The sequence below is a fragment of the Centroberyx affinis genome, unplaced genomic scaffold (genome assembly GCF_046629955.1).
Source record: "Centroberyx affinis isolate AG114_WGS23_722 - 3 ecotype Tasmania unplaced genomic scaffold, CSIRO-AGI_Caff_v1 ptg006847l_1, whole genome shotgun sequence".
In the NCBI taxonomy this organism is placed as follows: Eukaryota; Metazoa; Chordata; class Actinopteri; order Beryciformes; family Berycidae; genus Centroberyx; species Centroberyx affinis.
Window position 1 is genome coordinate 60,832 of NW_027283472.1, and position 10,756 is coordinate 71,587.

At 45.4% G+C, this 10,756-nt stretch overlaps 1 protein-coding gene across 1 annotated transcript; it reads right to left on the reverse strand.

Moving 5' to 3' along the window:
- Positions 1-1,718: 1,718 nt before the first annotated feature.
- hadhaa (hydroxyacyl-CoA dehydrogenase trifunctional multienzyme complex subunit alpha a) lies at positions 1,719-10,615 on the reverse strand. Its single transcript, XM_071513202.1, has 21 exons — positions 10,484-10,615; positions 9,027-9,068; positions 8,558-8,628; positions 8,227-8,360; positions 7,853-7,991; positions 7,612-7,731; positions 7,329-7,431; positions 7,113-7,235; positions 6,896-7,014; positions 6,370-6,426; positions 5,929-6,038; positions 5,672-5,806; positions 5,178-5,349; positions 4,994-5,080; positions 4,612-4,752; positions 4,448-4,516; positions 4,189-4,302; positions 3,908-3,989; positions 3,588-3,702; positions 3,348-3,493; positions 1,719-3,252 (listed from the first exon to the last, which is right to left on the reverse strand). Exons 1-21 carry the CDS (start codon positions 10,548-10,550, stop codon positions 3,107-3,109), a joined length of 2,292 nt encoding a protein of 763 aa, XP_071369303.1. The 5' UTR covers positions 10,551-10,615; the 3' UTR covers positions 1,719-3,106.
- Between the last annotated feature and the right edge of the window lie 141 nt (positions 10,616-10,756).

Below are 10,756 nucleotides of genomic sequence, written 5' to 3' on the forward strand. Positions count from 1 at the left end.
GAAACGTCTTGTGAAGAGGGAATATATCACAATGAAATATACTGGAATAGTGAGACTACTTTGTCATTTGCTGTTTTGGCTTGAGAACAAGCCTTTTTTAGCCTCTGTTGCTGTAATGTCTTGCAATTCGCAAGGATTGAAAGCCGGAAATCTCAACACCCAATGAAATCATAGAGTCATTGGTATTGATCAACAGCTCTATCAACCCTCCACAGATCAGGTCATTTTCATTCTATGGGACAGTAAAAATCGTATTTATTGCCCCTTTAACAGTAACGCGAGGCGTGCTGTCTTCAGCCAGACACACAGATGTGTTGATAGAGCACAGCTGCCATGCTATAATAGAATTTTCTACTGCCACAGAAATAGAGTTCTCAGAATGTACCTCAGATCAGACGCTCCTGATTTAGACATGAATAATAAGAAGTGAGATCATGCTCCAGCACTCCAGCAATCATCCACAGAAGACATCGAATAAAAAAAAGCGCAAGCACAGGTCCATAGCCCCATAAAAGAGACAATATGACGATTAATTTTTGCAGGGTTACTAATGTTGCATGTGATAATAAAAAACACTTGTGATGGTCCAATATTATCAAGTAGCAAAAGGGCATTATTTGATAGGAAATCCTGCCTTTAAAGTTGATTAACCGCTAAATCTGTATTAAATTCCCTACTTTTCCTGTGGTGTAACTGATATGTCAGCCACTCTTATCTGTTCCAGTACTTTTGAGATGCATTTTATCATTCCTCTAGTCCTGAACTCTTAACCTCCGATCTGGTCTAGTAGTAGGTTAACTGAAATGATCATCGATCTCACCCAATCCAGACATCGAGGGACAGGTGACACTATTTTTCCAAACTGAAGGGTGTCTGCTCTATGAATTCTATTTCTATGTCCAGCTGTAATAGGGGTGCAAAGCATTCCTCCATACAGTTAGTGGTAATAGCAATGTTGTTTAACCAGGGACTGTAGCCTTAAACCACAGATCTATTACACAGAGTTTTACAAGGAGGGGGATTTCAAGACAAATTCCCCCAGTTAGCCAGATAACTGTGAAGAGGCATTTTATGTTGATGTTATTCAGTCTTATGGGTGATTTGTTGCCGTACCAGCTGATGATTTCTCATGTTGGAACACAAATTGTTTGAGTATTTGTTAAAATTCCATGACTTTCCATAGTCGGAGCGCTTCCACGACTAAAAGAAAATGTTCTTCTTTCCTGGTTTGTTGATGTTGTTTTTCAGTCTGGTTTCCACTCCAGTTGGGATGAAAACCATCTAATGCAATGAATGTGTGAAAAAAAGTTGGAAAATACATTCTGCTGTATTCCTGTCAAGTGACACATTTGTAAAATTCCCCGACTTCCACAGAGAATCTCCCACTTTCCCTGTCCCCGGAATACAACCTCTCAAAATCCATGATATTCCAGGAATTCCATGACCAGCGGGAGTTATCTGGCCAACTGAGTGACCCGGCGTCTTGAAAAAACACCCCCACCCCACCCTGAGACTTTGGTCTAAATCCACATAACACTGCTGTAGCCTACTCTGTGTGATCATGTAACCACGGGGCCCCGCTGTAAGAAGAGGAATGAAGAAATAAATAGAAGAATACAAAATAAATAGAAACTTAATGACCTCTGGAAATGGAGTTATCTTGTTTTGTTTTCCCCGGTGGCTTTTGGGAAACGGGAGCCGTAGCAATAACACAGAGAGGAGGTTGTGAGGTTTATTGCAGATAAGGCCGGATGCAGTACCGCGGTTATTGCATTCAAAGAAAATGATAAAATAAACGACGTCCGACTGGATGCGGTTATCAGAGGGACACAGTAGTGCAAAAGGCCATATAGCCCTGAGTACAGTCTCAATACAGCCACTATACATTAACTAATGCACTTTCAGTTTAAGTCAATGTTAAGTTAATGCATCTTTCGCTCAAAATGGAAATAGAAAACAATCAAATCAGCTTTCACTACCAGTTATTTCAGATGAACATACAGAGCTGAAACATGCCCGCTCCCTTTTTTAGTAATTTCCCATTCATTTTCTCTATAGACATTTCAGAAAATCCAGATATAAACCAGACCAACCAGCTACCAGTTGAATCATGAGCTCATGACAATAGCCTCAGAGAAAAAAAAAAGAAAAAAGCTTATGGTAAGTCTACCTCACACCGTTAAACCGTAATGGCTAATATTCAAACGCCCTATGGGAAAAATGAATGGGAATTTTACTTGTCAGCTCTGTACCGGACGTTTTCCAATATTCACATTTTGAAAAAAGGCGAAATGACAGTGAGCTGACCCCAACTCTGACTTATGGACATTGAGGGGATTCAGTACAAGCATAACAGTTACATAAACTAAAAAAAAATATAGTGTATTTCTTCAGTACATCCACTTATTTAGTCATAAAGGCATAACCTCTGTTAAGGAACGCAGAAGCACTGGAACCGTGAACATCATGACTTCAATGTCATGCTTTAGCAAAACCCCCAAAGTATGAGAATTCAACAATTTAGATAACTTTTCAGTATTGGCCCAGATGTAATATTCCATGACTTTTCAATGACTTTCCATAACCTAAAAATATTCTTCCTTCCTAGTTTGTGGATGTTGTTTTTCAGTCTGGTCTCCACTGCAGACTTTCCCTGTCTGGAATGCAACCTCTAAATTCCCTGATATTCCACAAATTCCATGACCAATGGGAACCCTGTTATAAAAGTTAGCGCTTCATGTTGGATATGTTCCAATAAGCATATGAAATTGCCTTGTTTAACTGGGGGAAAATATAAGAAGTGCCGTCTTAATCCAACTGTGACCTCTCAAAAATAAAAAGATTTTTTGAAGAAAGAAACAAAGAAAACGAAAGAAACAAGGAAAAATCAACCATCGGAAAAATGTCAAGGCCAAAAGCTAAAGCCTTCTAAATTGTGCTATACTCAGTTTGGGGTTTTTGATAAATCGTAGTACAAGTCATAGTTCTGTGAGTCACTGGGTTTGTCTTAGACTGCATTTCCACGGTTCCCATTCTAGACCAGCGGCAGGCGAGGCTCGGCCCAGCAGGAGGTGCTCGCTCTCTCTGAGGGTGGAAGAGTGCCGGATCACTTGTGGAACTTCTTGCTGGGGTCTTTGGCGTGGTCCAGGAGCAGCTGGCAGGGCGTGAACTGGTTTCCGTAGACGTCCTCGAAGCGCCTCATGATGCCCACCAGACGCTCGGCCCCGATCGAGTCCACGAACCGGAACGGGCCTGAACGGGATGCGGGATTAGTGCTGAAAACCCAACTCCCAGCATATAGACTTATTATGTGTGTGTGTGTGTGTGTGTGTGTGTGTGTAACGTACCACCCAGGCAGGGAGGGAAGCCGAGGCCGAACACCGCCCCGATGTCGCCCTCCACGGGGTTTCCCAGAATGCCCTCCTGCAGACACAGCACCGCCTCGTTCACGAAGCGAGACACCAGCCGGTACTGGACGTCGGAGTCCGTCGAGCTGCAACACACACACACACATACATCAATCATTTTAGGAGACAGAGCGATCAGAGTAAAGCGCTGAGCTGTCAGACCGGAGGATGTGGTCTTACACAGCGGGCGGAGCTGCCAGTTTATATTTCTGGAGGATTTCTTCGGCTCCGGGATTCACGCTCTTGTCTTTCTTGCCCTTGCCGTAGACGTAGCAGCCTTTGCCGGATTTACGACCTATAAAACGTGTAACGAACACACATTAGCTAGTCAGAAACCGAGGAAACTCCTAAGATTATAGGTATTTCTTTGGCAAATGGCAGCAATGCATCTTTGAACTGACTGCATCTTTAAAATCCATATTACACCGTGGATGAATCAGCAGACAAACAAGTAAATCATAACCAACTTCAGTTCAGTGTCCCAGTTGTGCCAGATTTACCTTTGAAGCCTTTCTCCACCATGGTCTGGAGAACCTCCACGTTTCCTCCACTAAAGCGAGAGCCGAAAGCTTTGCCTAGATCCTACACACACACACACACACACACTAGCATCAGTGCAGTTCTATATCTCCATATCAGTCAATTTCTCACGAATCAAGACAAACAGGTTTTCCCCACACACTGAAGTTCACGTTTTTGGACGTTTTAAAACAGTTTTTACTATTCTGATAAACTCATGTCTCATAGAGTAACTTATAGCCAGACAAGACCGTTCAGTTACCTCGGCCACATGTGCTGCTACATCGATACCGACTTCATCGGCCAGCGTTGCCGCGCCGACCGGGAAACCAAAGCCTGTCGTCAGGGCGTCCAGCTTCTTCGGCCCCACGCCTTCCTGCGAGACGATTAGCCGTTTAGAACGAGACCGATGCGGTTTTACATCAAAAATCTTGAGCTAATTTATCTTAATACTTCTATACTTTTTTTTAAAACCAGCTGAACCTCCGTAAAAACCCGGGAGGGGAAAGCCCTGAGCTTACCTGCAGCACTCGGACAGCCTCTGCCAGCATGGGCGCCAGGCAGCGGGTGGTGTAGAACCCGGGACCGTCCTGCGGGTGGAGAGGGGGGGTAGAAAGAGATAAAGAGAGACAGATACAGATAGAGAGGACCGATTCACACATCGGCGAGGCATATGGAGACTCACCCCGACCACGATGATGATCTTGCCCTGCTTGAGGCCCACGCTGACAGCCGAGGCCGTGGTGTCTTTGGACGTCTGGTCGGTGGTGATGATCTCCAGCAGCTGCATCTTGTCCACCGGGGAGAAGTAGTGCATGCCGATCACCTGCACACACACACACACACACACACACACACACACACACACACACACACCGTTCAATCAATCGACAAAGCGGCAGAGAAAAGGCACACTTAGAATAGAGGATCTGCAAAAAAAGTTGTGTACTACTGATCCGGTGACACACAAAATGCCAATCTTCTTGGTGATGGTCTTGTTTGTTTCCGGTAATTATATGAACGTCTCAATATGAATGTGGTAATGATTCTAAGTAAGTATATCTGACCTTCTCGGGGCGTTTGCTGGCAGCGGCGATGTCCTTGATGGGCAGGGCGGAGGTGTTGGAGGCAAAAATACAGTGGGGAGAGATCACCTGTGAACAGAGAGGGAGGAATAAAACCACCCTGCATCACGCGTTTAATTACCCCGATACCCCTATCACTATGAGATACACAGACAGACACACTCACCGCCTCCACCTCCTTGAGCACTCTGTGTTTGATGTGGATGTCCTCGAACACGGCCTCGATCACCATGTCGGCGGACCGGAAGCCGGAGTAGTCCAGCTGGGCCGAGAGGTTGGACAGGGTGGCGTCCCGGTCGAAGGACGACAAGGCCCTCTTCTTCACTTTGTCGTTGAGGCTGGAGACACAGAAAAGGGGGGGGCTTTAGATTTGTCAACTGGCAAAATGGTTCCCGAAGATTTTTTGAGATCTTTGAGAAGACTGCTGTGGTGTGATGGCGGCCTCTAGTGGAGGTTTTATGCTATTGAGCCACTGCTCAGAGATAGGACTGTGTGAGAGTGTGTCTGTGTGTGTGTGTGTGTGTCCAAGAGTTAGAGTTAGAAATAGAGTTGAAAATGATGGGAAGGGTTGAAAATGGTCGGACTTATGCTTTAAGCTACACAGAACCAGTGTGTGTGTGTGTGTGTGTGTGTGTGTGTGTGTGTGTGTGTGTGTTTTACCCTTTGTAGACCTGCTGTTCTCCCCTGCTGATGCCCTCAACTGCCGTGTCCTTTAGGATGGTGGTCAGGCCTTTATCCACCGACACCTGGGCTATACCTGCGCCCATCAGCCCTGCACCCAGGATCGCCAGCTTCCTGACGCACACACACACACACACACACACACACACACAATCAGTATCCCAGCATTCAGTGTGTACGGGCATCTTATTTCCCGCTACGAGGCGGTACAGCAAATCTTTTTCGTCAGCTCTTACTTCACTTCCTTCTCCGGGGTCCCGAAGCGGTTCTTCTTGCAGGTCACCTGACCCTGGTAAAGGCCAATCAGAGCCTTGGACTCTGAGGTCATCGCTAGCTTCCCAAAGTTCTGCATAAGAGGGAGACATTGGATTTTAACTTATGCAATTAGAGATTATAAAGTCATAAGTGTGATTATTAGAACACCGAGCTCAAATTTGTATTTGTTTTTGTTGAAATATGGCACAATATGGAGGCCAATAAGGATCTGTGCATGGTACTTTTGAAATTCCACATTTCTTTTCCACTCATCACATAAATTATCTTGTTGACTTAAACTTTCAGTAAAAAAAACAGTAAAGAAAAGCCCATCAATAATGCTTTTCTAGACTGTTTGTGACTGTAAAATGAAAGAGATCTGAATGTGTATTAGGAGCTGGATAAGATGTAGGCAAACCCACCACAGCTTCTGCCAGATAACCCGCCTCTCCGCCCTTCTCCACTCCCGCCTCCACGCTCTGCACATACAAACACAACACAGGGTTCAAACCATGTCTATGTACTGATATATATGCATTTGTAGCACAAAATGAAGCTGGATAGAGAGGGAACGTCCTGGTGTTTTATGCTAATCTCCTTTGGCACAGCTAAAATGACATCAAATTTGGATCATTTGGAAGAAGAGGTCATTGATTACGTTGTCAGCACATACCAACAACCTTGTGACTAGCTGCCGATGCCTGCTGACTGATTGCTGTCTGCTAAGTACCTCAGTTTGACAGCCAAACACTAGACTGCAGTGGCTCTTGCCGTGGGTAATCAGAGGCAATGGAGGAGGTGTCAAATTGTGATGCTGACATCCAAAAATATTGGAAATGTCATCTAAGTTCAGCAGGGGGCGAAACGAAAGAATAACATTCCCCATATGGAACGTTGTGTCCTAATAAAACAGCCTTTCTGCTCGTTCCCGTCCGGCGGGTTTCTGACCTCGATGATTTTGACGGGAGCCGGGTAGAGTCCCTTGGTCTGTTTCTGGACCTTCTCGTTGACGGTCTTGTAGATCTTCTTCCTCACCGGGCCCAGACCCATCACCGTATCCTGCAACTCTGTTCATGCAAAGACACATACACATTGTCTTACTATGTCTCAAATGCTAAAAGTCTGTCTAAATAGGATACCATGACATTCTGAGTATGTAACTCACTCTGCATCAGGCCCTTCTCCTTTGTAAGGGGAACCTTCTTGTCGGCGATTCCTTTGGCCAGGCCCACTGCCACTTCCTCCAGGTATTCGATAGTCCTCTCCTCTGCAGGCTTCAGACCGGGACCTGGGGTGAGTCGACATGGAGAATAACAGTGGGGGGAAACGGTGCGGCATCTCTTATGTACCGTAATCGATAGATGTCACACGCAGTACTTACCCAGAGGGTCCACAAGCTGGTGCACTAGACCCATCTTCTTGGCTTTATCAGCCCGGATGTTCCTGCCCGTCAGCATCATGTCAAACGCCCCGGGGAGACCCACCTACACACACACACACACACACACATACACACATACACAGAGGAAAAGGAAGAGAGTTTGCCTACCTTTCAGCATGTACATTTAACAGATCATGCAAGCTGTACTGTCAAGCTGTTAACCAAGCAACTGAGCAGTGTGTGTGTGTGTGTGTGTGTGTGTGTGTGTGTGTGTGTTCATTACCATCTTCGGCAGCCTCTGAGTGCCTCCCGCTCCAGGCAGCAGGCCCAGCATGACCTCCGGCGTGCCCAGTATGGTCTTGCGGCTCTTGGTGGCGACGCGGTACTGGCACGCTATCGCAAACTACACCCAGAAAACACAGAGAGAACACACACACACAACATCAGGGGCATCTTACTGGCCAGATCAAGCCACAAGGTGTCTGTCAATACTGTCACACACACACACACACACACACACCTACCTCCAGGCCCCCACCCAGGCAGGAGCCGTTGATGGCGGCGACGATGGGGATGGGAGACTTCTCGATCCTCTCGAACATCTTCTGGCCCGCCTGGGAGAGAGCGGTGACCTCCTCGCTGCTCTCACACGCCTGGATCATGCTACCAACGAAGAAGTCAAGAATACCGCTTTACTCAACAGTTCACTGATAACGTTTCCATTGAAGGAGGCACGTTTAACCGATTTGTGATTTACTTTTTTTATAGAGATTTATGATAACATTTTTTTTTTTACAGAGAATCTCATTGTTTGAAGTCAGTCTAGACTCTATTCTTCTTCTACAATTTTTTTTCTACTGTGTCTGAAAGCCCCGTTCGTGGCCCTGAGCGAGCCTACTTGATGTCGGCCCCGGCGATGAAGCAGCCGGGCTTGGTGGAGATGAGCACGGCGCTTTTCACCGCGCCGTTCGACCACACCTCCCCCATCACCTCCGTCAGCTCAGCCTGCATCTGCACCGACAGTGTGTTCACCTGCGCGCCCACACACACACACACACACACAGCCTTTGATTAATCACGTCAAATCTGTCAGGGAGATACGGAGACATACAGGCAGACAAAAGACTGTCACTCACAAACATAATCTCTCTCTGACATGCATGTACTGTCTCTTTCTCCTACCCCCCCCCCCCTCTCTCTCTCTCTCTCTCTCTCACACACACACACACCTTGGATGTCGGATCGTTGAGCCGCACAACTGCCACATCATCCTTGAGCTCGTAGCTGACGTGAGTTCGAGCTTGATGGACAGAACAGTGAAAAGGGAAAGAGGCCGTCAGAAAAAAAGGGCCACCGGTGTTGTATCGCGCTACTGTTCGCTAGTTTTCAACACCCGCTGTCCCTGAAGCATGTTGGCACACATAAACATGAGTGTTAAGTGTTCAGCTCCTTAAGGCAAGAGTGAGGCGGGTTCACTGCAGGTTTTACAGACTGCTGAGTAAAATCCTCCCACACCACCCTGGAAGTAGTAATAATAAAAACATATTCCCTAGCTGTGGTCATGAAATCGGAGGTGGACAACACAGACTGGCCATTGTCTAGGCTTTAATAAAAGTTTAATATCGACCTGGCATATCAGTTTAGCCCTAATACTGTGTGTGCATTCAATGGATCAACCATCATCAAGGTGATATTTACCTGCCAATGAGGAAGAAACTGAGAGGCTTCGCCTGCCATGACCTGAGAGAGAGAGAGAGAGAGAGAGACAAAGAGAGACAGATTAACTATGACCCAGACTGCCCTCACACAAGGCAAAGATAGGTTTGACCCTTGATCTACTTCTGGTACTTTCCACTCTCAGACCACTGGCAGGATTGGCTACGTATATTGACAGAGTTCTACTTCAGCCAGTCAGTGTTAGGTGAGCGGTGGGCAGGTGGTGTCATTAGAGTGCCAACCAAAACCAAACCACTAACACCAGGCACCAGGCACTTACATAATACCAGAGTCCTGTATCTGTGTGTGTGTGTGTGTGTGTGTGTGTGTGTGTGTGTGTGTGTGAGAGAGAGAGAGAGAGGGGGAGAGGGAGAGACAGATTCAGGTAGTCTGGAGGTGACCTTGTCATAAAATCAGTTCCATTGTGTTTAGTACAATACTGTCATATGGTCAGTTTTCCTGCTCTGTCTATTTTAAACAGTTATGAAATCAGAGTGGATTAATCACAGCTATTGAATTGCAATAAAATTATGTAACGTTATCTGACACACTGAGACTGCCTAACCTAGTGCAGCCTGAGAAACAAAAAGTACCATCCTCTACTCCATTGATAAAATTGATAAAACTCCATACTCCTCAGTAAAATCTCAGTTTCAGTCACAATCAGTTTAAGTGGATACCATTGAAAGCTTCAAGCCAGCAATGTCCAGACACATCAAGCAAAGAGGACTTTTTTTTTTTAAACCAAAAATGTGTGACAAGTGTCTCCCAAGTTCAGCAACTGGTTATTCATTGGCTACAATGCAGTGAATTCGCTGACACCACCTCGCTCTCTTGTATGGAGAGAACGTTACGCAAAACTCTACTCAAAAATCTGGCAACTTAATGCAGCCTTACTTATTGGCTAGATACATAGAATATACATATTTGGAAGAACATAATTTAAGACTCGGCACATTGATAGTCCCACAGGAAACTTAATTTTAATAAATTCTCAACTTTTATAATTGGTTCCCACCGCTAGGTGTAACTTATTTTGGTGGAAGAACATTGTGGGTGTAACAGGCAAACCAATTCTAAAAGCTTTTATTTATTGAAAATAAGTAGTGCTTTGTGTATGTGATATATGCCGAATTGAATAGTGGCTGCTAATAATAACGTGCGAGGTCTTGCGTCATGTTGTACCGATGTGTACCTTCACGGTTAAAAAAAAGGCAACGTTAAAGTGACAGATTTGGCAATGGAGTTTGGCGAAGCCTTCTCTCCATACAAGAGAGGACGGTACGTGCAGGGACACTACTCAAGTCCCTGGTGCCCCGATCTAGGTGAAAGTTCACGACGGGTTTTTATCAATGAAACAGACATATATAGGGTTACTGAAAATTCACGAATTATCTCCAATAAAACAGAGCTGAAATTATACATTACATATAGCATACCTGACAACAGGGAGTATTTGCTGGTTGTAAACCTGGAAAAAACGCCGGCTGCACGAACCGCTGCCATCCTAACCAAAAGACGTGTGTCGGTTGGGGGCGCAAGAGTGTCGAGGTGTCAAACTTCACAAGGACCTAAAAAAAAGCAGAATGCAATATTGCCGTAACGTAATATATCCATATATTGACATTCTAAGAATCTGTATGCCATTGAAAAAATGATATAATAGTTTTATTGAAAACTGAGATAAATGGGATTCGTCAACTCACACACAT

Bases quoted from the DNA above. Each gene is read 5' to 3' on its own strand.
- hadhaa (XM_071513202.1), bottom strand. From the start codon at position 10,550: ATGGCAGCGGTTCGTGCAGCCGGCGTTTTTTCCAGGTTTACAACCAGC. The intron at 7,236-7,328 runs GTAAGTACTGCG...GACTCACCCCAG, and splicing joins CCAGCTTGTGGACCCTCTGG to GTCCCGGTCTGAAGCCTGCA. The intron at 3,703-3,907 runs GTAAATCTGGCA...CACGTTTTATAG, and splicing joins GGTGGAGAAAGGCTTCAAAG to GTCGTAAATCCGGCAAAGGC.